This window comes from Anguilla anguilla, chromosome 9 (genome assembly GCF_013347855.1).
Source record: "Anguilla anguilla isolate fAngAng1 chromosome 9, fAngAng1.pri, whole genome shotgun sequence".
Taxonomy (NCBI): Eukaryota; Metazoa; Chordata; class Actinopteri; order Anguilliformes; family Anguillidae; genus Anguilla; species Anguilla anguilla.
Window position 1 is genome coordinate 38931425 of NC_049209.1, and position 27483 is coordinate 38958907.

The window sequence follows — 27483 nt, forward strand, 5'->3', positions numbered from 1 at the left end:
TTTTCCATAGACTGCGTTGTTGCTGTTCGCGTTGTTAGTGTTAATCAGTTTAACCTTCAGGGTCCAAGTTGAACTATGCGGTTGTTCCCTGCACTTGGACAGGGGTTTCGTCATACTTGTTCCTGGTTATGGTTATACACTTTATTGTACGTCGCTCTGGATAAGAGCGTCTGCCAAATGCCTGTAATGTAATGTAATGTAAAACGTGTTTATCCAATGGTCATCTAGTGGTTTTAACAGTTAACACCCTTGTTTGATGTTCAGCACTCTGAATAATCAACACAAGTGAATCAACAGTTAAACTTCTCACTTATCAAGGAAATAAAATACATTTATTAGATTTAATTTGGTAATTATTATAGAAGATATTAATTATCAGTTAAATTGCCAAATTAGTTGATAGGCAGAGCAACCTATTGGATCAACCTTTATCAAAATGTACAACTCGGAACCAGATAAAAATGAAGGAATTTACACAAAAAATATTCAACATCTAATCTAAAGACAAAGGTTCAAACTATCTTAACAAATAATGAATGTTACAGACATGGACAGGTTACAGTCACACAAGAAATGAATGAAGGAAAAATACCTAACCACATCTTTTTCATCCCAAGAAAACCAATATCAAATGTGCAAAAACCAAAATACAGCCAAATATTCCAAAAAAAGACGTAAAAATGTCAAGTGAAGCTGTAAGGCAAAAACCTCAGACCCTGCACACACTAACACAGAAACACCAGGCCCAGGTGCAAGGTTCAAATTTCTCACATGGCAACAGTTGATATCACCCCCTGGATGCCCACTGCAACAGATGTTTAGCGGTTGAAGTTAAGCACCGAAGAACTCTGCGTAGAAAAGTCCACATTTTTAAGTTTTTCATTTTTAAGTTGTTCCAAGAGGGGAAGGAGAGATGTTTTAGAGAAAGGGGCGGCTTAATTGTCCTGACTGGGTAAGATGTGGGGGCAGGGGCAGACAAGGACATATTTTCTTATCTGAAACCTGGCAAATTAACGTATTACAGTATTAACGGCTAATGTTGTTGGAAGCAGGGCTAAGCACAAGGATATTATTATCAAAAGAGTCATTGTCTGTCTTCATAAAAAGACCAACCATGATTATGTTAGGAGGTAATCCAACTCAGCTAAGGAATACCCCTAAAATATAGAAGTTTACATTTGCTTCCAACAACAGGGGAGTTATTTGTAGACAAATGACAATTAAATCCTGCCAGCTGTAATCTTCATTTTCAGGCAAAATATTTTTGATGTAACAAAACTAAATCAATCTTGGTTTCCACCTGAAACTGGAATGGCTCCAAAAAATGTAGATTTAAGTTATCAGGCCTCAACAAGCATTATCTCTATAGGCATTCCAGGGGAATTTCACTTTATAACACTTCTGCTTCTCATGACTGATATTGTCCTTCTAATGAATGTGTTGCCCTTCATTTTTCGATTAGTTATTTCATTTTAAATGTCTAACGTTAGAAAGAAAGACCTATTTTTTTAGCGCAAGTCCACATTGTAGTACAGTTTCCGGTTTTTTCTTCTTCTTCGATTTCGTTTAGCGGCAAAATTGAGAAGAAGCAAACCAAGACATTCTGTTAATGTAGCATTGACATCAAACAAACTAACGTCTGCTAGCTTTTGTTTGATGCGATATCGCTGTAATAATGAGGTGCATTGTATCCGGTTGTTATAATGCCCTCGCTAAACTTAGCTTGAAAGCACATTTTCATAGTTTTCCATGTGATGCAACTTTGTGCCAGACAAGATAACAGCCGAAGAAGTTTGCAAACGAGAATTAAGGATATGCAGCGACCACTTTGAAGCCACCGACTACCAAAGCGACCGTCTTAAGCCTGGAGCTGTACCCACCGTTTTCCCATCGTTGGTCGAACCGCTCAAGGTAGGTACTAAGCGGGCTGGCTAACCCTATCGCATCTGTCTGTGATGCATAAGATGTCTACCACCAGTTGCCGTTTGTCCTGGGAATAGCCTGTGGTTCCTCGATCTCGGCCCACTCCTGACTCGCACGATTTCTGTCTCGCACGATCAGCCTGCAAATTAGCCAGCTCTTCTGTGTATTCCGGCTCAAATCGATAGGGCACAACAATCCCATGATCAAAAACAAAATCTCCTTCGTTCTCAGACATGTTCGGTTTCGCTAGCTAGTAGTCATACAACACTATTTTTACGACCAACCTAATGTTATTGTCTGCAGGTACGCCCACATCAGAAGTCACGCAATAATATGCATCCTCGAGTTCAACACTAAACTGCCTGGGTCTACTTCCTGCATTTGTAAAGGAAAACAACAAAACAGCGTAAAATATTAACATAATGAAATAACTAATCGAAAAAAGAAGGGCAGCACATTGATTAGAAGGACAATATCAGTCATGAGAAGCAGAAGTGTTATAAAGTGAAATTCCCCTTTAAGATTTTCTATCAATGATTTCAATTAAATGTCACAGATTGTATTCAAACTTACAACAACATGATCTTTGTGCATTTTTCTAGCCATGTTGATCTCTGGGTTTCCTCCAGGAAAGGTAACAGAGTAATGAAACTTTCAAAAGAGAGAGAATCCAGGACATTGTATACATTTAGAAGACCTCCGTCATGACCCTAATTGCCCAATGGCATTCCATGCTTGTAGGGGAAAGAAGGCAGAGATAGAACAGAAAGTTTGCCAGATCAAATTATATTTCTGTTTCTCAAAGGTGGTAATCTAAAAGAAGATAGCTGAAAAATATTCTGACAAGATCTAGTAAAGATTACAGCAGTCGCCATTACACTGTGCAAAAGTGACAAAATCACCACGTTTATGTGACATGTCATGTTGGCCAATCAAAGAAAAAATCATGGCAAAGGAAAATGCACCATTTTGAGACGACAGTTTCCTTTCTAGCTCTTATACAGTTATCTAGGTATATGCATATGCCTTTGTTCACACTACCACATGCTATTGGGTAGTTAAGCTAGCAGCTCTGTTACATGTTGTTCTGCTACTCCCCAGCACTGCCAACTGCATGCAGACAGCAAATGAAGCTTCGAAGATGAAAAATATATTTTTATTTGAGCTAAAATAACCATTTATTTTACACCCATCCATGATTAATCAGAATGTTGTTTTTTGTGACCTGACCCACCCGATCTGCAGATAAACTGCAGGGTCCACTGATTTACAGCCAACCCGCACATCACTATTGAAAACACAGCAATCTTCATTCAGACTGAGGAACCACATAATTATGGCATGTCCATTTATCAGTTCAGGGGATGGATGAATTTAAGTTTTATTGCCAAATCTGACCAATCCTTGCCCATTTAGGGGGTACCCTATTTGAGGCTTTATAACTCCAGATGTGAGCATGACAGAGACGTGAATAATGGCTTAATGTGATGTTACAGTATGTGATGTTTTCTTGTATGGGGATAGGACAACATTAAAACAATATTCAACCGTACACCACGTTGTGGCAAAGTTCTAGTTGAGGTCACATCCGGTGCATTAAACACAAATACTACTTAGCAAACAAATGAACGCTCATGTTACAGTGTGAAATATCCTCATTATAAAAACCACTAACCTATTTAAAGACACTCAATTCCAAAAATAACGCATGTAACCAAAATATTTTCAGCAGTAACACTTGGACGATGAAATGTTTCCTCTGTTCAGTAGATGAAGACAGAGACAGGATCAATGCTGTTGCTCCCCAGTTCTAACTTACTCCAGAAAACAATATATCAGCTAGGTCTATCAGCAAGCGTATGCCTTAGCCATGCTCAGAATTTCTCAAGAATAATAATATTTCCAAGTATTGATGAAAGTCATCGATAACATTTCGCCAAGTGCAGTGTCCTTTACTGCTAACACAGACTGACTGTGCAATGCAGCTATAATGAGACAAAACTTACGCTTAGTTACGCTTAGCTATAAAACACTTTTCCAAAAGTAAAATTAGACATACTATACATCGTTAGAAAGCTTATTCTGTCACCTATTAGATCGATTAATTGTTGATCAAGCCAGATTGTGCTACAAAAGACGACAACACCGTAAACAAAGTGTGGTATTACGCACAGCTATTTTGGAAGGTACCCAGTCGTCACAAATCAGCGTCTATTTCACAAACGGATTGTTCAAGACAATACATGACCACTCAGTCTCAGAAAGGGACATCTCTACGTGTAAAACCAATGGTAAGGTTGTATATTTATTCTATATTCAGTCACAGATATTGACAGTAGAATGACATGGTATATATTTTTTTTAAATTACTCTTGTTTATTTCAGTGTACAGTGAGCAGCATTTTTCCCAGCTGTACTGGCATACCTTCAGTTATTGTTGGCTTTATCTTGTTGCTACAATGAAATACAAATGTTTAGGGGTAAAAGAATGTTTTCATGTATGCACAGATAGACACTATATTTGCGTGGGAGGTGTAGTTACAGGTGAGACTGCAGGGAAGGGGTGCTTGGAAGATGGATGACCAGCGCACCAATGGTAGCACTGAAAAACTCTGTATTCGCCATAGTTGTCCTGAATCATCTACTAATAAAGGTAGAAAACAGAGTTTGTGTTTTCAACTCATAATTTGATTGCAGGAGTACAGAATATCTGAACTGAGCAATCTAGGCACGCCGGCATGCTGTCCACTAGGGGCATTGCTCAGAGGGGTTAAACACAGTTTATCCTGTGAGGCTGTACCTCAGAGGGAATCCCAGCCTGTACGCCTGGGAATGGTGAGATTCTTTAATTCATTTCTAAAAATCGTGTATTTCTGGAGCTCAATGAAAATTTATTTCTCTTATGCCTTTGACTCTAGGACATAGGAAACCACAGTGAATAAGCACTGAGCTGTTGTGGATTATATATAAGGATGGATCTGATTGATAATAATATCTTTACTTGTATAGCACTTTACCAGCAGTACAGTGCAAATTGTTTCAGGAAATACACAATACTATTGCTTGAGTAATGTGAAGGCTGTATAGTGTATAGTACAAATGCGTCACAAATGAAATCAGCCTGCAATCAGAATTCCCTTTCATTGCTGCACCAGCTCCGGTGTGTGCACGCATGTGTAAGCCAGTGATGAGCTCCTTCCAATCAGCAAGCAGTGCTGCAATCAGTTGGCTGAGGCCATGTGGTCACGTTTCAAAAACACAGCTGTGATGTCATGACCGTTTGGGACTGCTGCACAAGAAAACTGAGCATTCTGGTCCTTCTCAGGTAGTTGCTCTGACTCCAAATCTGACCTGAATAAAACCCCATTTTAAGGAGCATCTGCCTGGGGCCAGAGGCAGCCGCACTCTCACACTCTGCATAATTGTGTGTCTACCATCAGTCTGACAGCAAATCTGCATGTGCTTGCAAAACCCTAAAGACCCTAAAGCTTTCATTCACTAATGAGAAACCTCAGATTCAAACTCAGATGGGAGGACATGAGTGTGTGTGTGTGTGTGTGTGTGTGTGTGTGCATAAATGTGTGTGTGTAAGTAAGATGGAGGGAATGTGAATATCGGTTTGCATGTATAGGTGATACAGAGTGCGGTGTATCCAGATAATTGAGTATCCAGAACACAGTAGCAAAATCAGTAATCTAATAAAATTAGAGTTTCAATGTCATCAAGCTTTGTGAAAAATATACTGCGGCATGCCCTGAGCTACAAGAGGAAGGGAAGAAGAAATGGTAGCTCAGGGACAGTAAATTAAAAGTACAACATGGTAGAGCTAAGTAAAGGTGTGGGAACAGCTGGAGGGATGGTAGCAGATATAGAGGTGTGAAATAGACAGGATAGAGGGGGAATGGGGGAGGGAGGCGAGAAGAGCAGAGAGATGGGGGAGGGAGCAGAGCTGCAATTCCACTCTAATCCGCCTGACACACAGAAGAGCCTGCGCCTGTGCGCACAAGCATGAGAGACCAGGTGGAAGGGAAGGTGATGAGAGAGGGAGGGGGAGAGAGAAATCAGCTCAGACCACATACTGGGTGAGAGGACTGCAGAAGGAAGGAGGGAGGGCTGCAAAATCCCTGATTCTGACATTGAAGCAGAGTACAGAGAGAGGCAGAGAGAGAGAACCACACAAAGGAGAAGCATCAGAGACGCAGCAGACAGGCAGCCCAAGCGCAGTATTACCAGAGAGAGAGAGAGCCAAAGAGAGGAAGCGAGCAAGACGAGAGAGAGAGAGACAGATAGAGAGGAGGGAGGGTGGTGCAATCACAGAGGTTGACAGAGAGAAAGAACAGAATAGAGGAAGATACATGGAAAGCAGGAGGGAAAAAGAGGAGAGATGAAGATGAACAAGGAGGGAGAGAGCAAGGGCAGGAGGGAGGATGGAGCAGATAGCTGAGTCTAATAGGACAGACACTGATTTCTGCTTTCCACTACATGTATGACTGCACAGACTGGGTGGAATATAACAGGGACAATATAGGACACTGAAGAGCTGGCGTGTGTGTAAGTGTCTGTGTGTGTGTGTGTGTGTGTGTGTGCGTGTATGTGTATGTGTGTGTGTGTCTTACTGCGTGTGTAAGGGTTTTGCTGGCTTGGCTGGGGCTGGGTAAGAGCTATGGTCTGGGTTACACAATTAAGTGTGTGTGTGTAGTGTGGAGATGACAGGATGAGAGAGGATGTAGGTTTGTATGTGTGTACATGCAATTTGTATGCAGGTGAGCAGAGAAATCAATGTGGTGAGAAAAGAGAATATAGTGAACATTCGAGGAACGTAGACGCTCAGCACAGGAGTACGCGGTTCACAGTGAAAGGAACTGGTGCATTGTAAATGTGGGGAGGGCCTGGGATCTAGGGCTGGGGGAGTGGGGCAGAGAGAAGGGGGGGGGGGGGGGGGACAGGAATTGTGGGACTGTGGTAGTATCACCAGTACAGGGGAGGGAGAGGACAGAGTCGTGTAAAGGTTGTGAAAGCGTCCACGGCCCTTGGCATATTATCAGAAGAGGCGCACACCTGAATGCTAGCCCAATGTCGAGCCAACTGGGAGCCTACAGAGAAAGAGTAGTAAGAGCACCGAGAGGGGTTCAGGGTGGAGTGGATGCTCTGCTTTGGGTGTGCCTGTGAGCCTAGGAGACAAGGGCTCTAGAACATTCCTGTTTCAGCCAGTGGCCCACATTCTTCAGTGACCATGGGAGAGTGGACCATTCTGGAGCGGTTGCTAGAGGCTGCTGTACAGCAACACTCTACCATGATCGGCCGGTAAGCACCCTTTTGCTATAGCTCTAATCCTTGAACATACAGACTCATATGCATGTGTGTATGTGTTTGTGTGCATGTATTTGCATTATAGATGAGTGTGGGTTATCCTGGCACATACTCTCTCTGTGCCCTGATGTTTGGACAGGCTGACTGTTCACCATGTGCAAATGTGAGGAATACACTAAGATACATTTTGATTGGTTGCAAGAAGCACCAGCTTCACTGCGGCTCTGGGAATCCCTCCCTTTCTTCTGTTCTCCTTCTCCAGAAATGAGCCAGCAGCAGGTAATTGATAGAAAATAATCAATTGAAGATGAGTCAATAGCACATAATCAATAGCAGCCATTATAAGGGCAGGAGGCTATCACTGACTGGACAGAGACAATTTTGTCTCTGTCACATCAGTGTATCAGTGCGAAAAGGAGACTGAATGTGCTTACTTGAGTGACAGCATTACTGTAGAGAAAATGTTACCATGGAAACAGCATTACCATAAGGGCAGCATTACTGTAGTGCCAGCATTACTGCAGAGACAGTGTTACTGTAGGGGCAGTGTTACTGCAGCCTTTTATATTATGGAAGTGTTTTTTCACTTAAATGATGTATCACTGACTCTAAGTTCTTAATGTTTGTCAGTGACACAAACAATATTCACATTACATGGGATCTGTCCTGCTGTACAAACCTTTCTCTCACCCGACTATACAGCTCTCACTCTCCCCTTTCATACTGCCTTACGCGAGTGAAGTGATTTTTCTCCCTCTCTTGTAAGGAAGTGATCTTTCACTGTGTTGTATGAGCTCACTAGCTCATGTTTGAATATCTGCATGTATTTGTGTGTTCGAGAGCGAAAGCGAGAACCAGAGAGGTCAAGTATGTGTTTTTCTGAGTGTGTGCATCTGTGATGCAATGTGTGACTATGGTGGGTGGGTGTTTGTGCACTTGTACTTTTCTGATTGTGTGCAGTGTGTGAGTGTGCCGTGTGGCAGAGTTTGTGTCTGTGAGTGTTTGTGTAGTAGAGTGGTGTGTTTATGCATTTCTGAGTGTGAGTGTGTGGCACATTGTGTTTGTTTATTTTTGAATGTAAGTGTCCGTGTAGCAGAGTGTAAGCTTGTGTTTTTCCGAGTGTGAGTGTGTGTTTGTGTATTTCTGAGGCTGTATACCTAGTTGTCAGTATAGATGGATGCAGGAGTTATTTGTGTTGCGGATGGCACATTTATCCAGGTGGTGTGTTACAGTGTTATGGAGAATGCAGAGAGGAAAGGTCATGTACGGAGTTCTCCCACAGAAATATTGCAAGTCTTGGTGGGAAGAGGTAAATTGAAGGGAGAGAAACAGTTAGATCTGGGGCATGACGTAACAATGCCTGTGTTGTTAATGCAACACTTCTGTTGAACACAAACTACACAATATACAGCAGTAAATAGTATAACTGTTGTAGTACAATTGTGGTTGGTTTTGAGCTGCTGCCTTTCATTCTTCTGAATCTCTCATAGAACATTTCCGGTGTTCCATGTCCTCCACTGAAGGTCGATTTTTACCAACATATCTTTAAAAGACAGCAGTGATTTTTCATGAATTTATGAATCTAAAAATTATTGTGCTCTGTTGCACCACTATATTCAATTGGGTCAATATTTTTGTGTTTGGCTCTTGATAGGAGTGTCAATATAGCTACGGAATTTTATCAATTTCTATTGTGCCATTTTGCAATTATTTGCATTTTTGTGATAAGCAATACCCACATTAATTATTTGAACCCGGATGACGCCAATTGGCATCATAAAACAACAGTGTTGTAAATGAGAATTTGTTCTTAATCACTTTCACCTGGTTAAATAAAGGTTAAATTAAAAAAAAAAAAAATTAAAACACTCCCTCTGTTAAATAACTCTCTGAATGTAGGATCATTCTCTTATTTTATGCTGTGAAGATTTGTGTCTCTCAATTACGACAAATCGACTGACAATAAAATCAGGTTTGCATTTGAAAACCACAATTAAATTTAACTAAATTTCGGCTGTTTCGTCACCAACAGTACTAGCTTCTGAAAACAGGCACAAAGCACAGAGCATGCAATTCTAATACTTCAGAAACATGTTTCGGTGATAAACATTATTAGTAGAACTATCACTGAATGCCATGATACTTCATTCTAAGGATGAAGATGATGGTCAGGAGGTGAAAGTGAAAATGCACTGGGGGTGATTATTTCCATGAAACATAACGTGCAATTGACGGTCAAGTGAAACTGAAACCAATGAATTCACACTATTTTGATGGATTAAGTGTTGTTTATGGTTTGTGTAATGAAATACAAACATTACTATGTATTCATTCCACTACTATATTGACGATTATAACCAGACCTGGGTCAAATACAAATATGTATTTGTATTTGAAAATGTAGTGAAATACATATGAAATACATATTTTCATGGAAAACAAAATACCTTCCCAAATAGTATTTAAAATACATTCCTTTAAATAAATACTTTCCAGGGAAATAAAATACTTTAGTATTTAGAGCCTTTTAAAAATACATTAAAATACAAATACAATTTTAAAATATGTTGAAATATTTCTGTGATAGACAACAGAAATGACTGAGCCAGCAATAATGTAGGCTTCCCAGAGTTCTTTGTACAATCTTTGTGAGAGGCCCTCGGTGATGATGTCAGTGAGTTATAATACTGAGGGCACTCCAGGGGAATTATTGGGGCAAGGGGTTGAATTTGGATTATGGGCAAGGGTAGCCTACACTGGCAATTTTAAACAACCCATGTGCTGCCTCCAACAGACAGTAGCCTAAATGCCTGTACATGTCTTTGCATGGGGGGATGGCAAACTCAGACTTCTTGATAAGTTACTTGCCAGTTTATTTGTACTCATGCAATCTTTTTAATGTTAGTGACCTTTAACTGTATTTCCTCTTTTTTCTGTAATATTGCACAGCCATATGCACAGTTCCATCTTTTACATTTTGTAAGGTTAGACACTGATAAAATAAAATTCAGCCGTGCATACTCACTACCAATTAACCCTTTTGTGCCAAATCTGGCCCATCCTTGCCCATTTAGGGGGTACCCTATTTAAAGCTTCATATCTCCAGATGTGAACACCACAGAGACTTGTAAAATGGCTTAACCCCTTAGTGCACATGCCAAATCTGGCCAATCCTTTCCCATTTAGGGGGTACCCTATTTAAAGCTTCATAACTCGAGATGTGTACACCACAGAGACTTGAAAAATGGGACGTATTTTCTTCTGTATCTTTGTTAACGATTGCGTTTATAGTAACCGCTGTTTTGAATATAATTCAGTAGTTAGCTAGCAAGCTAGCCAGGATAAAAAGCATTCTGTGTGACCATTTTGACCCAAAGCCCAGCTGAATTTTAATATTGGCTAGGTGACGGCGAACCTATCATAAAGCTCTAGCTGGCATGTTCAGAGGGTCTTGGAAAAACGCTATGTCTACACTGCATGACCGCACCATTTTAAAAAGCAAGACAGGGCTAGGGTGACTAATTTGATTGAGTTATGGTTTTGAGATTTGAGGTTATGTAGATTTCTTAAATAATGTAATGACAAAAATGACCAAAATTGGTGCTGATTGTATGGTATAAAACAAGAAGGAACTATTTTTTCCTTGATACAGTTGTTGGTTTCATAGAATTAACGACCAGAGGTTTTTTGCTTAACAACGGTGCAAATAGAGCTACCAACCAGAGTTTTTGCATAACAACGGTCCAAGTAGAACTACCAACAAGAGATTTGCTTGACAACGGTGCATGGAATGGATGGGAGTACAAAGGAATCTTGGAAACAAATATTAGGCAAATGTGATTTCAGTGCTGACTTTGTACTTGGCAGGATTGTTTTGTTTGTTTGCTGAACAGGTTACCCTACAGGGTTGGAGTCCTGATCTATGTGGTCACTTCTGGCACTACGATCTTTACTTCACTCTAGTGTGTTTTTCTGCACCTCTGCACCTTGAACTGATGCACTTGTTGTACGTCGCTCTGGATAAGAGCATCTGCTAAATTCCTGTAATATAATGTAATGTAGGCAAATAGATTGTCCTTGCTGTTTTAAGCATCAGTTTGAAGCCACATCAATTACAGACTTGGCACATGGGACGAGTTGGATCCACAGGCCCATCATTTATATGTCATGCATTCCGAAAAATGCTTCAACAGAAGATGCACCCATGTTTCCTTGCTCAAGCGTCCTTCGGGAGCTTCCTAGTTCCTTCAAGGAGTATTTCATTGGTTGGAATCATAGACATGCATACTTAACTAGACAGGCAAGCATGCCTGCAGCTCACCTAAGTTTGTGAAGTCCTGGAAGTAAGCCTGTACTGCTCATGCTGAGGGTAAAACATTGGAGCTCCAATTAAAATGAATGGGGATTATCAGACTTTTCAAGGCAAAATAAAATGATTGTTACATTTCACATGAAAAGCAGACTGTAATATATATGTAATAAAATATGTACATTTTAATAAATATTTTCCCAAGGCTTCTGGATCAAAACAACTTTTGTTTCACAAAAACTGCTATACATAATGAAATTTAATAATAAAAATTAAAAATGACAGATGAGTTTTTTTTTTAGTTAAAACCCCTTGGTTTTCTGCATTGAATTAAATGGGCAGCAAGCTCTTCTGTCCTCAACATAGGCAGTAGAGGCTGTTTCACTGCCAGGCCCCTCCAACCCTCCCCAGTTCCAATGTATGCTCTATGGTTGGAATGTCCTCAGACGATTTCCGGGTCGGTCAAGGACCTAGGACACAAGGATGAATAAAACAAATGAGTGGAATGAGCCCCAGACATCAATTTCACATAATTTTGACGTTTAGCCTTCCATACTAGGAAAGGGTGCAAGGAAAGGAAGCAAAGATCGATGAAATAAATGATTGGAATGAGCCCCAGATCTAACTGTCAATACACATACCGAGTTTCATAGCTTTATGCCGAACTGTTTTGGAAGAAGCTATTTTTTTTTGTGAGAAGCCACACCCACTGCAAATTCATTGGCTTGTCGTTCGGCCACATTTTTACATAACAAAAACAGAAGTAATACCTATATACAGGTTTGTGAGTTTAAACAAAATCCCAAATTTCATACAAATTGGTTAATTTTTGTAGGAGCAGAAGCATGGTAAGTGTTTTTCAAAACATTCTAAATGACTGAAAATACAATATGGTGGTCTTATGTTTCCTTGAGGAATATTTGTTCTTTGTGAGCAGGGACATCTATTGACATTGTTTTCAAGTCTCTAGGTCAAACAGTGCATGAGTTATGTTTATTTAATAATTGTAGCTTAAACTGACTATTATAGTGCCACCAAGTGGTCAATCCCCATATACTGGTTTTCCAGTGCCATCCCCTATCAATATGATAAGAATCAGCCAAGTGGGTAAGGAAGAACTCAAAAGTAATGGATGAGTGAATAAAATACAAAATGGCAGCCAATTCAAGATGGCACTGACCCTATAATCACATACAGTACAAGCCAAAAGTATTAGGCCGCCTGTGGTTGTAAAAAAAAAAAACCTTAGGTAGAGAAGAATTCAGTTAATATGCGCATTTATTAAATAAAAAAATTGTACATATATAAAATATAAAAACACAATCCTCTATTTTTGGCCACTGAGCAGCTCCACTGGAGGGAGAGGACTTTTTTTTTTTAGCCAATTGAATCAGGGGATGATTAGGTGGATTAGGTTTTTGTGAGAGCCAGATTTGGGATTTTAGCCAGGACATTGGGGAACCCCCTACTCTTCGCGATAAGTGTCATGGGATCGTTAATGACCACAGTGAGTCAGGACCTCAGTTTAACATCTCATCCGAAAGACGGCATCTCCTACAGCACAGTGTCCCTGTCACTGCACTGGGGCATTGGGGTTTATTTGACCAGAAGGAAGATTGCCCCCTGCTGGCCAACACCACTTCCAGCTGCAACTCAGTATTCCCTGATGGTCTCCCATTCAAGTACTAACCAAGCCCACACTTGCTTAGCTTCAGCCAGTCGCCAGGAATGCGTGGTGGTACGGCTGCTGATACATCCATCACTCTCGTTCTTTGTCAGATAGCTCTTACACAGCCTGGAGGTTTGTTTTGGGTCATTGTCCTGTTGAAAAACAAATGACGGCCCAACTAAGCGCAAACCAGATGGAATGGCGTATCGCTGCAGAATGCTGTGGTAGCCATGCTGGTTAAGTGTGCCTTCAATTCTAAATAAATCGGCAAGAGTGTCACCAGCAAAGCACCCCCCCGCCATCATGCTTCCTCCCCCATGTCCTGTGCAGCAGAGGTAACTCTTGGTCTGCCTTTCCTGTGGTGATCCTCATGAGAACCTGTTTCATCATAGCTCTTCATGGTTTTTGCCACTACACTTGAATAAACTTTCAAAGGTCTTGTAATTTTCCAAATTGACTGTCATTCATTTCTTAAAGTAATGATGGACTGTCGTTTCTCTTTGCTAAGTTCAGCTGTTCTTGTCATATTACGGACTACTACCACCAGAAATTATGGCCTTCTACCCAATAGGGCTATTTAACACCCACCCTACCTTGTCATAACACAACTGGTAGACATTAGGCATCAATGAGGAAAGACATTTCACAGATTAACTCTTAAAGGCACACATTTACTATGTGTACCTTTAAAATGATGATTTAATCATTGTGCTTCAACATTCTCCACGTCTAAATTTCACTGAATTTCTAAATGAAAACTACTTGTTGGGGGTGCATTTCAAAAAACATATTTTTTTTAGGGCTGTCAATCGATTAAAATATTTAATCGCAATTAATCGCACGATTGTCCATAGTTAATCGTGATTAATCACAAATTAATCACATTTTTTATCTGTTCAAAATGTACCTTAAAGGGATATTTTTCAGGTGTTTAATACTCTTACCAACATGGGAGTGGACAAATATGCTTGCTTTATTTATTATTAGAAATCAATTAACAACCCAAAAGAATGACAAATATTGTCCATAAACCCTCAAAGATACTGCATTTAGCAGGCAAACCCAAGCCCAACAGGCAACAACAGATGGGCATATTGACCTGCTAAATTTAACATTAGTACTTAGTAATAGGAGTACTCACACAATGTAGTGTGTCCAACTTTACGCTTATAAAGGTTCACTAAAACATCTTGTTTTTTTTTTTTAAGCATTAACACAAAGCGATGGACCTCAATGCACTCCAACAACAGACACATTGTACAACAAGTACATTGGTCAGCTAAATTTTCCGTTACTCAAAGATCATTCCCTGGATCCCTCGCACTTCTAAAGCAAATCACACAACGTAATTGTGTCCAACCTCACATGGGGAAAATAAAGGCTCACAAAAACATCCCTTTCTACTATGTGGGATCAAAACAGGATGATACAAAATAAAACAAACAATAAATAAAGTGAGCAGGAAACAGTGGAAAGGGAGTATAATACAGAATTAGGACTCAAACTAGGATATTGCAGTTAGGCTATACTTCCATTTCTTTGGATACAGCAGTTAGGCTATACTTCTATTTCTTTGCACCGAGCCAGTTGCTTAAACAGACAAGTCTGTTTACATTGTCGGACGACAGGGCAGCTCCCTTCTTCTGAACAATATGCTGAGACAATGAAAAACTGCGTTCACGCTGTTTTACTCGGGAAAACATGGATTCCCACAGAAAACGCTGCTTTATTTTATTGTTAAGGAATATATTAAATGAGTAAATAGAGTGAAACCGTGAAACTAGTTAGGCTGCAGTAGTACTGAAATGTAAATATGGTATCACTGTCAGGTGTTTCGTTATATCATTTGCAGCATTTATTTCTGAGCAAAATAAGTTTTCTAGCTAAGCTGGCCAGCGAAAAAAGTTGCTGATGGATATCGTAACTTTTAAATTTCACATATTGCTATAATGAATGGGAAACATAAAAGATATTAACGCATATCACATAATCACACACCCAAATGAAAATGCATGAAAAGCCTAAATACACCATTTTTCTTTCTTACCACGAACTACAAATGCCGCCATTTATCTTAATGTGACGTCACTAATCTGGAAGTCGGAAAAGTCGGAGCTCAGAAATGATGCTCGAATTTCCAACCTATAATTCCGAGTTCTACGACCGTTCAGTTGCTTATTTCACAAGTCGCACCTCGTTTTTTGCTAGTTCCGAGGTGTCTTGAATGCAGCATCAGGGTCGGGAAAACGTTCTTCATGACAGATAATTAATTAAAATTTTTGTTTTGTGAAGACATTAATACATAGAAAAATATAATAGTGAAGTTGATGCCTAAGAAACTAATTTAGAAAATTTCAGCATAATCCTTTAGATCAAAATGTCTTTAAGATCATGAGAAACATACATTCAGTCAGGTATGTCCAAACTTTTGACTGGTACTGTACATTGAAAACGTGTTTTTTTATGAGATATAGGCTCATAGGCACCTGGTGACCTGGTGGCTGCTTAGTCTGAACAGGCTTTTAAATCAGAAATAATTGTTTAGTCTTCGATCTATCAGTTGCTTTCAGAGTCCTGAGCATGGCAGGATGGCAGAGGGAGGACGAAGTGGATGGCCAGGACTCCCAGTACAGGATGGAGGGGGGGAGAATGAGGTGAAAGGCCAAGCCTCCCAGTTCAGGATGGTAAGGGGGAGAATGAGGTGAAAGCCCAAACTCCCCAGTTTGGGTTTCTAGAAAGGCATAAAAAGACAGAGAGAAGAACATGCACATACATAGACACACGTATAGGCTATAGGCTTATATATACTTCAAACGTATTGTCCTTGGGTCGTTTGTGGCCTGCTGCAAGGCATAGGAATTTAGAGTGGCACTTAAGGTGGTACCATAATTTTAGTTATGCTAGAGAAAACTCTCTTCCCTTCAGTCGAAAAGGTCTAGTTATGGCTGGAATTTTATACGAATTGACAGGAGAAGCATTTTAAGTGTTTTCATAAAATTCAAAATGGTAGAAAATACAATATAGTACCTTTGGAATGTATTCAGATCCATTCACTTTTTCCACATTTTGTTGTTACAGCCTCATTCTAAAATTGATTGAATTCATTTGTATGCTCATTAATCTACACACAATACCCCATAATGACAAAGCTTTTTTTTGTTTTGAAATCTTAGCAAATTTATTAAAAATAAAAAACTGAAATATCACATTTACATAAATATTCAGACCCTGCTATGACACTCAAAATTGAGCTCATGTGCCTCCATACTTGAGATGTTTCTAAAACTTGATTGGAGCCCACCTGTGGTAAATTCAATTGATTGGACATTATTTGGAAAGGTACACACCTGTCTATATAAGGTCCCACAGTTGACAAGCCATGAAGTCCAAGGAATTGTCCTCAGAGACAGGATTGTGTTGAGGTACAGATCTGGGGAAGAGTACAAAAAACTTTCTGCAGCATTGAAGGTCCTGAAGAACACTGTAGTCTGCATCATTCTAAAATGGAAGAAGTTTGGAACCACCTCTTCCTAGAGCTGGCCACCTGGCCAAACTGAGCAACCTGGGGAGAAGGGCCTTAGTCTGGGAGGTGACCAAGAACCCATTGGCCACTCTGACAGAGCTCCAGCGTTCCTCTGTGGAAATTGCAGAACCTTCCAGAAGGACAACCATCTCTGCAGCACTCTACCAATCAGGCGGTAGAGTGGTAGAGTGGCCAGACGGAAGCCACTCCTTAGTAAAAGGCACATGAGAGCCTGCTTGGAGTTTGCCAAAAGGCATCTAAAGGACTCTCAGACCATGAGAAACAAGATTCTCTGGTCTGATGAAACCAAGATTGAACTCTTTGGCCACAATGCCAAGCGTCTGGAGGAAACCAGGCACCGCTCATCACCTGGTCAATACCATCCCTACGATGAAGCATGGTGGTGGCAGCATCATTCTGTGGGGATGTTTTTCAGTGACAGGCTCCGGGAGACTAGTCAGGATCGAGGGAAAGATGAACGGAGCAAATTAAAGAGAGATCCTTGATGAAAACCTCTGCCAGAGCTCTCAGAACCTTAGACTGGGGCGAAGGTTTACCTTCCAACAGGACAACGACCTTAAGCACACAGCCAAGAAAATGCAGGAGTGGCTTTGGGACAAGTCTGTGAATGTCCTTGAGTGGCTCAACCAGAGCCCGAACTTGAACCTGATCGAACATTTTTTGAGAGACCTGAAAATAGCTGTGCAGCAACGCTCCCCATCCAACCTGACAGAGCTTGAGCAGATCTGCAGAGAAGAATGGGAGAAATACCCCAAATACAGATGTGCCAGGCTTGTAGCGGCATACCCAAGAAGACTCAAGGCTGTAATCGCTACCAAAGGTGCCTCAAAGTACTGAGTAAAGGGTCTGAATACATATGTAAATGTGGTATTTCAGTTTTTTATGTTTAATAAATTTGCTAAAATTTATTAAGCTGTTTTTGTTGTGTCATCATGGGGTATTATGTATAGATTGATGAGAATAAAAATGAATTTAATAAATTTTATTTAAAAAAATTATAATATAAAAAGTGAAGGGGTCTGAATACTTTCCGAAACCACTGTATAGTAGTCATATGTTTCCTTGAGGCAAATTTGTTCTTTGTGAGGAGTGATATCTACTGACATTATTTTCAAGTCTCTAGGTAAAACCCAACAGGAGTTATGACTGTTTATAATTGCAATTTCAACCAACTATTAGAGTGCCACCAAATTTGGTGTTGCGTTATTGGGTGCCATCCTCAAGCAATATATTAAGTTTCATAAGAATCAGCCAAGTGGTAACGGAATAGATGAGTAAATACAACACAAAATGGTGGCCAATTCATGATGCCACCAACCAAGGCTGTGCAGTGTGAGCAGGCCCACCTTTTTTTTTTACCAGTACAGCACTGGGCCTGACCTAATAAGCATGTAACTGTGTTCCGAATGGTGGTTTTTGTCATTGTTGCAAGCAGGGCTTGTCATTAACTTTTTGGCTCACCAGTCACCATGTCTAGTAATTTTCCAAAGTCAGTCAGCAGGTTCTGGCTCTTCTGGCATGACTGCCAGTCTTCACTTGTTTCATGGTGCTGAATCCCTGCTCACAATCAGTGGTTGAAGCAGGGATGCACGAGATGACGTTGACCAGGTGGAGGATGTCAGAGCACTCCTGACTAAGCCGTCGACTTTTTAGTGATGCTGTGCAGACCTTGAGTTGACTGATGGTCCAGGATGTGTTCCACATTCACCCCAGATGCCAGGAGTACGGGTTTGAAGTGTATGATGAGTTCCTCCATATCAGAGTCTACAACAGAAGATAGCAGATGTATTAGATGAAAATTAGATAAGCTGAGTAAATTGTAATGTTGTGTATGGCCAGGGCATTCTGTATACAAAACCAACAAAACACTAATTCCCAGCATTTCTCTCTGCATCTAGCTAGTATTGGAAGCAGATTATTCGCATGGCATGCAGGATGCCATGGCTCACGTCTCCGAACCAGTTATACACAGTCTTTGACAGCAGGTCTATGAGGTGATCTTTGGACGGATTCAGGTAGCAGTAATCACATGGTTTTAGAGTGAGACCTTTATAGTGGTTTGTCCCAATACTGTCTTCAGCATAGGCCCTGGTCTACACATTATTAATAAAAAGAGAGAACAAAACTATTTAAGTGACTGAATTTTATGATCACATAATGTTTAAATTGTTCATATTAAACATGCATACTTCATGATTAATACAATCTATTAGGTATTTGTACCAAGATTTGTACTTGAGTATTACGGCCTGAGTGGCGGACATGCAGGAATGGACCACAGCCACAGTCACAGAGAACCTTTGCAGGGTCAAGGACAGACTGCTGAGCTGAATCAGCATGTCATGAAGAATTTGATGACTGCTCCATCCTTCATAAATACGGAGGAATGCTCAGGCCTTTGCCTTCTGCACTGTATTCCCATCTGCTTCTGATGACACTGTCTGACACGAATGAAATACATGTCATTAGTGTGAAATAAAAAGTTTTATTAAAAAAAGATTATAATTATGTTACAGATTGTGGCTTTCAAAACCCACAACATATATGATGATGACAACGATGTTAGATTGCCGATAAAAGTACGTTTATTTACAAGGGGTATGATACAAGAATTGTAGTAGGAAATGTACCAGGCCCATGCCAAGACCCACAGCCAAAAGGTCTGACATGAGGGAGGAAATCTGGGAGAAAGAGACAATGAGACTTAGCACCAAGCCAATTACGTAGACTGCATCACAGGTGCCTCCAATTATCCAATCTTCTCTCTCCGCTGGTCTGCACAAATTTGGGAGGAGCTAGACAACAGAAAGGGAGAGTGTCATAACAATACCCATAAGAAAGCAAAATCCAAGAAGAGATCTCATAGTTGTTTCTTTCATTTCTCGTAGACACAAATGAGCCATTTTTAATACTAAGGTGAGACCAAAGGCTTTTTCTCCTACTTCTCAAATTCAACTCAGGAGAAACAACCACATATAATCTCATTTATGTCTTACTCTGATCAAAACAAGAGATCTCTAAATGATCTTAAATAAGTCTAATTTAGGTCTCCTGAACATGGGACCATGAGATCAGAGAAAGAGCTCAAAGAAAACTCAGCTATGACTCCTAGGATCTCATGATTCTTCTCGAATATGTCTCAGTTTTCTCATAGTGACCTCATGAAAAACAACTGCATCTCAATTCAATATTCATTCATCTTACTGAAGTCTCAAATTCATCCTCTCATTATCTCATCTTTTCTTCTAAGGGGGTTCTAGGAGCAACAATTCAGATTGAAGTGTTCTCAAAAAGATGTACAATTGAGATCTTACTACTTTCTCAAGAGTTAAAGGAAAGACTATCCTGAGCAAAAGATTTTTCCTCTGGGTAAACACTTAAAATACAACACTTACACTATCATCATTTGAATTGTCATAAGTGACCTACCATAACTATCTGCCTAGTGCCAACTATACCTGCTCTAGGTGGTGCACAGGTCGTGTGGCCTCTCAGGAAGTGGTTAAGTGCTCACAGGAAATGTACCACCCACCAAGTTCCTCCTATTATTGTTGGCATCAGAGCCTTCAGGCCAGTCTCCCCATAGCCTTTTCAGGTTTGATCTGTTCAAGCAAATTTTGTGATAAAAGCTACAGTTGAGGCCAGAAGTTTACGTACACCTAGGCTAAAAAAATTCAAACTCAATTTTTCACAACTTCACACATTTCATGTTACCATACATTTCCTGTGTTAAGTCAATTAGAGTATCTACTTTATTTCCATAAGAGGTCATTTCAAAATAATAGCTGAGAGATTTATTCCAGCTTTTATGTACTATGTCAGATTTTCAGTAGGTCAAAGGTTTACATACACTTTGTTAGTATTTGGTGGAATTGCCTTTTAATTGCTTAACTTGAATCAAATGCTTGGGGTAGCCTTCCACAAGCTTCTCACAATACTTTGCTGGAATTTCTGCTCATTCCTCCTGACAGAACTGGTGTAACTCAGTCAGGTTTGTGGGCCTCCTTGCTCAGACATGCTTTTTCAGCTCAGTCTACAAATTCTCTATGGGATTCAGGTCAGGGCTTTGTGATGGCCACTCCAATACTTTCACTTTGTTGTCTTTAAGCCATTTTGTTACAATTTTGGAGGTATTCTTAGAATAATTGTCTTGCTGGAAGACCCAGTTGTGACCAAGTTTTAACTTTCTAGCTGATGTCTTGAGGTGTTGCTTCAGTATTTCTAAATAACACCCCCACAACATGATGCTGCCACCCCCATGCTTCACAGTTGGGATGGTGTTCTTCGGATTAAAAGCCTCACCCTTTTTCATCCATACATAGCGCTGATCATTATGGCCTAACAGCAGTTAGCAGTGCTAGCCTATATGAAAGTCAAAGCTTGAAAAAAGAGTTTACATTACATTATTTCACTTGCCCAGAAAATTGTAGATGCAACATTAGTGAGGACGCCATTAGGCCATATTTACTGAGTATACTGCAAATTACAGTCAGTGCCACAAAATTCTGCATCATCGCATATTTTCAATTGAGCAGGGTATTTATTAAGACTGGTTATGTAAATGAGCACAGTTGCAGTGAGTTCATTTAAACACATTGCTGGCATTTAAGGTGTGTCTTACGCATTGCAGGAAAGCAAGTTGTTTCAAGTTGTTTAATTCCGTACCCAATAGCCCAGTGGTTCCCAACCTCAGTCCTGGAGTACCCCTGTGTATGCTGGTTTTCGTTTCAACCACAATTGCAATACCAGAATTTTAACAAGTTGTTCATTTTCCTTAATTAGGTGCTTTTCATGTTTAGAGGGATTATTAACCCACTTATGCCGCATCATGTCACAAATTGCCATAAACAATAAAATTACCATGTTCATATTGTGCTTATTGTACTTTATTGCAAACAATTACATAGAAGAGGTAACAAACTTTTTGGACCAATTGAAAGACTGAGATTAATCAATAGACCCCTGAACATGTAGCATCACGTTTAATTTCCTGAAATTTATTGACACAATGCAGGTTTGGCTCATTATCATTCGCTTTGTCTTTGAACACTTTGTTATCTTCCAGATGGTTAGTTTTAGTGGCCAGGTGTCCACACTTTGACCAATTAGAAGCCTATTGACTCCCTTCAGTCTTTAATTTGATCCATTAAAAATAATTTACCTTTTAATGTAATTGTTTGCAATGTAGCACAATAAGCACAGCGTGAACATGGGAATTTTATTCTGCATGGAAAGCTTAGCTATTTCTGACATAATGTGGTTGAAGAGGGTAAATAATCCCTCTGAACACAAAGAGCACCTAATTAAGAAAAATTTACAACTTGTTATAATTCTGGAATTGCATTTGTGGTTGGAACGAAAACCAGCATACACAGGGGTACTCCAGAACTGAGGTTGGGACCCACTGCAATAGCCAACCACCTCCAGAATCATCGTCTCTCAGCTTCTTTAACTGGCAACCGTTTCTAAAGATGGAGTCGTGTTTTAAAAAGATTTTTGAAGATTCTCTCCTTTTGCAAACAGTGGAAGAGTCGCCATAAATGTAATGCAGCTGTCGTAGCCACTGCATGTTTGTACATGTGCAATTCAGTCATCTACCGCCTCCCAAAGGAAGAGAGCAACATGATGACCTTTGTGGGAAATTTTTCTAAAAAAAAAAAATCTGTTTTTTAGCGAGCTAAGTAAAACAAAAAACAGTCATTTTTGGTATGAGGCTTTATTTCTATTTGCAATAAATCAAATAATGCATCATTTTAAAAAGTTACCTATCCTTGAAATGTTAGTATGGTTTTCAAAGTGTATTCTCGCAGGATTGGGATGGTATTTATCCAAAGCGCTTTACAATTGATGCCTCTCATTCACCAGAGCAGTTAGAGGTTAGGTGTCTTGCTCAGGGATACTTCGACATGCCCAGGGTGGGGATCGAACCGACAACCCTCCAACTGCCAGACAACCGCTCTTACCTCCTGAGCTATGTCGCCCCCAATATTTATTAAATAAATTCACTGAAATTAATTTAACTTTTTAAGTTAGTTCAGTGTTAATGTTAAATATATTCAGCTAATTTTGCTGTATTGACATAGCCTCATCTTCTGGATGCTGTGATAAATGGAAAAGCAACAGCTCTCTGGTCACAGGCATTTATAATATGACAGGTCCGTATGGTTTTTTGCTTTGTAAAATCTTACTTGGGTGAAACAAACAAAACCAGCTTTCCTCATCTGTTGGACGTTAGCACAACTCACTTCATGGTAAGTTACGAAATTGCTTTTGTGCGTCAATGTTTATGCACTTTTTTCGTGAATAAAGCCCCATGCTTCATAATCTTAGGATGTGGCTGCTCTTACGTTACCAATGGAATTGTGTTTTCTTGAATACTGTTAGAATATGCCAGAAAAAGGTGAATTAGGATAATTATTGGGCATTTTCATTTATTGGTACAGTTATCCCCCACCTCTGATACACTCATACCGAGTAGGTGATATGAATGTAACATCGGACCTTGGTTTTAATTGTATCCGACTCAATTAAGTTATAAATGTAACTGAAACGGCTAATGACTACTGATATATCAAAGCTGTTTGAAGTAACATTTCACAGTAGCCTAAACATTTAATGAATAAAAGAGCTAAATCTGAAAACTGTTACATATACGCCAACTCTCCCCTACTCTAACATTCTGACAATGTCTCCTCTTACAAATGGCCACGCTGATTTTGTGCTGGAAAGACAGTAACTTAAAAAACAGATGCAATTACCTTTCCTGCAACAGCCCCCAGCCATAATAAATCACCTTTAGCAGGTCATATGCATACATTTCCTTTCTCTCCTCCCATATTTTTGCGGCTTAACATCAGAACACCCTAAAATACATATGCTTTAATCAAAACACACAAATTTTCTCTTGTTTTTCCAGTGCAAACCTCTAGTGTGGCACCTTAGTAAATGTGGATACATGCTATTTGTCACATTGAAGCCTCACAAATCCTTCGAAAATATGGCCCTTAATGTTCATTCATGTTCAGCTTTATTAGTTATCCCCTCTGGCCCATAGATCTAAATGCAGATGACATTTTAGTCACTGTTCCTATTGAAACACTAGCCATTTGAGTTGTCTTTGTGACTGAAGCTCCTGCCATCCAATAATGAACCCGCTTTAAACGTCTCTTAGGTCTTTTCCTCTTTATTCAAAATCGAGGTCAACTGGTCCTGCTCAGCATTGTTATCCTTGCCGCAGACCATGATAGGATGTTAATAGCTTAATTGTATCATGCAGTATACCTGTATGGAAGTATCTGCATTTGTTATATTTCTCCACTCATTTATTCAGGTTTTTTCATTGATTTGTCACCTGTCCATCTGTGTAGGTGTGTGCACCATAGCCAATGCCGCCAGGTTATACCAAACACCAAGACAAGCCTAGGATTTGGTGTATGTTGCTTATGTGGTTATTTCTGTAGGAAACCTCGGGAACTGAATAGGTATGGGGCATACCTGCAAAAATGATATTCTCCCCAAAAAAATAACATGGTTTGTCAATATGAAATATGTGAAAGCTAAGGTTAACATTTATAGTTACAGCTCTTACACTTGTAAGTGTCCGACATTCTACCGAGAAAAAAAGATAGTGTCAATTAAAACAGAAATCAGAAGAATGAAGGGAGCAGCGCGATGCATTCTGGGCAATAACACCACTTGGAGGGATGTATTTTGTTGACTTTGTTGGAGGAAGGAATAACGAGGGATTGAGGGAGTATGGATGCTTATTTTGGATTGGAATACCATTGTTTGTGGTGGCCATCTTACATCTGGGTCACTTTGAGCATTCCCTCCTCCAATCAAGGGCAAAGTGAGCATGAAGAAGCAAGCATATTTTCAGACTGGAACAGGGCCTCACCTTCCCTTGGCTGAGTTTCACTTCGCTGCATTTTATTTGTAGCGGCTTTCTGGGGAAAAAAACCCTGTATATATAATATTGCTAACTAAAGAAACCCAACAACTTCTTTATTAATCATATTACTACAATAGTATTTAAATGAATTATTAATGTTAGTCATTAACAAAAAAGTGCCTGTCTTATCACTCACATACAGCAATCAATGCATGCACAGGGGAGCTGAAAAGACAGCACTGATCTGTGCGAGCAGTGAGTGCCCTGCTCTCTCTCTCTCTCTCCCTCTCTCTCTCTCTCTCTCTCTATCCCATCAAAAAGTCTTGTGTGATCACCTGTCTGCTACGTTCAGCATTCATTGGTAAGAGCTCCAAAATGGCACAATGAGCCAGTTATTAATAAACATGAATAAATCGGTCCCAATTAATATACAATGCTGGATAAAATTATTTTTTATTAACATTTTCTATGCTCAGCAATATGAGAAATACTTATGATGCCACTGTTCATAAGAAAAAAACTTGTGTTGCAATTATTGACACCCTTGTATTAATACTTCGTGCACCCTCCCTTTGCCAAGATGACAGTCTTCTCCTATAATGTTTGTTGAGGTGGGAGAACACATAGCATGAGATCTGAGACCATTCTTCCATGCAGAATCTCAGCAGATACTTCAGAGTCTGTGTTCTTCACTTGTGGACTATCCTCTTCAGCTTACCCCACAGGTTTTCAAGGGAGTGTCAGTCAGAGGACCGGAATGGCCATTGCAAGAGCTTGATTCTGTGGTCCATTTTTGTGGATTTAGAAGAATACCATTTTGTGGATTTAGAGGAATGCTCAAACATCGTCGTACTAAAAATCCAACCATAACCCAGTTTCAGCCATCTGGCAGAGGCAGCCAGATTTTGGTCTAAAATCTCCTGGTACTTGATTCCATGATGCCATGTTTCCCAAGGCCTTTGGTAGCAAAACAGCTCCACAATATCACTAATCCACCTGTATATTTCAGTCGGTATTATGTTCTTATCTGCAAGAACATTCCTTTTTCACGACAAAATTACCCTTATTTTTGACCAAAAAGCCCTAGTGTTCAATCATCTGACCACAGAACCAGGTTCTAATCAAAGTTAAATGAAATTCAGCAAATTTCAGGTGCTTATATTTGTGGTTTTTGACAGTATTGGCTTTCTTCTGACAAGCCTTCAAAAATAGCTTGTTGGCATGGAAGTCACAGATGACCAGATATGAGTTCCTAAGACTCATAGAAACTTTAAAATGTAAGGGGTTGAGGCCAAAAGTTTACATACACCTAGGCTGAAGATATTCAAACTCAGTTTTTTCACAAAAACAATCGATTAGAGACAGATTTATTTCAGCTTTAAATCACTATATCAGAATTCCAGTAGGTCAAAGGTTTACATACACCAAGTTGACTGTCTCTTTAAACAGTCTGGAAGATTTTTGACTTTTTAGAAGCTTCTGATTGGCCAGTTGTCATAATTAGGAATTTAATTTGAGTTAATTGGCACCTGTGGCCTTTTGACCCTTGATACCATGGGAGAATCCAAGCAACTCAGTCAAGACCTCAGAAAAAAAAATTGTGGACCTCCACAATAAATAAATCTGTCTCTTAGCTATTATTTTGAAATGACCTCTTTTGGAAATAAAGTAGATACCATAACTGACTTAACACAGGACATGTATGGTAACTTGAAATGTGTGGAGTTGTGAAAAATTGAGTTTGAATGTCTTTAGCTTAGGTGTATGTAAACGTTTGGCCTCTGTGCTCTTTATTTTGTACTGAACAATTTTACCTCTGTTAAAGCTTATAGTTCTCTCATATTTTAAGTGGAAGAGCATGCTGATAAACTATGCTCAACAATGTTCAAAGCACATAGCATCCTTCCATAAGCTCACACTGTCACTTCAAAAATGAACTCAATGACTCAATGACTAACAATTACAATTTGTGACATGGCTATACCTGATTGGCATGAATAATAAGAAGCTACTTCTCTGCCTTCAAGTCCTGCAGGAAATTCATAGAAAATCCCAGTACTACTGCTGAGTGCAGAGCCTGCTGATAACACCATCCAGGGGAATCAGAGCTCACTCTAAGCCCTGGGAAAAGGAACACTTCTGGAAACTCTGAGAAATACTTTCAAACACACAAACACAGGATAGCTCCTACTTTACAAATCATTGCATTGAGAATCTCTCCTGACAGAACAGCTGTACACAGAACCACTGTGTTGACAGCAGGAAGAGTTCCACTGTCACTCTCCCAACACTGTCAGTGTCATCAACATTCATTTCCTCCTCGACATCTAATTGAGACTCTAGCATAAGTCATACAGTAACAACTGTGATACCGATTAGGTTTACTAGGCAACACAAGTGTGTATGATGGCATATTTATTGGTTTTCTCAAGTTAAAGTGACGATGATCAAATTGATAGCTGTGGCACTTTCTGCGGAGTGATATGAAGAGTTCTAGGTATATAGTGAGCTCCATAAAAACGTGCTCTAATATCTACATAGGGAAACCACAATGCATTTAAAAATTTAAAAAAATTTAAGCTGAAAATGTGCATTTTAACCACATGTGAATTGCTTCATTAAAAAATTCAAAAATTTTGCAGTACAGAGCTAAAGAAAAAAAATGTCTTTGTCCCTAACATTATGGAGCTCACTGTATATATATATGCACTTGCTATAAGAATGGTGATAAAATAAATAAAATATTTTAATAAACACATTTAATAATGAGATGAAGGCTAGTTGGTTAAATTAGGTCATTGTCATGGTGAATTATGTTATTTGGGCTGAACTGTAAC

At 39.6% G+C, this 27483-nt stretch overlaps 1 protein-coding gene across 1 annotated transcript in view; it reads left to right on the forward strand.

The window, feature by feature from the left end:
- Positions 1–5931: 5931 nt before the first annotated feature.
- The window catches only part of LOC118235605 (gap junction delta-2 protein-like), a 36587-nt gene continuing 15035 nt past the window's right edge, over positions 5932–27483 (forward strand). Inside the window, exon 1 of the mRNA XM_035433121.1 lies at positions 5932–7228. Within this exon, the coding sequence (XP_035289012.1) occupies positions 7157–7228 (72 nt within the window). The 5' untranslated portion in view covers positions 5932–7156. The remainder of the gene's footprint in view (positions 7229–27483) is intronic.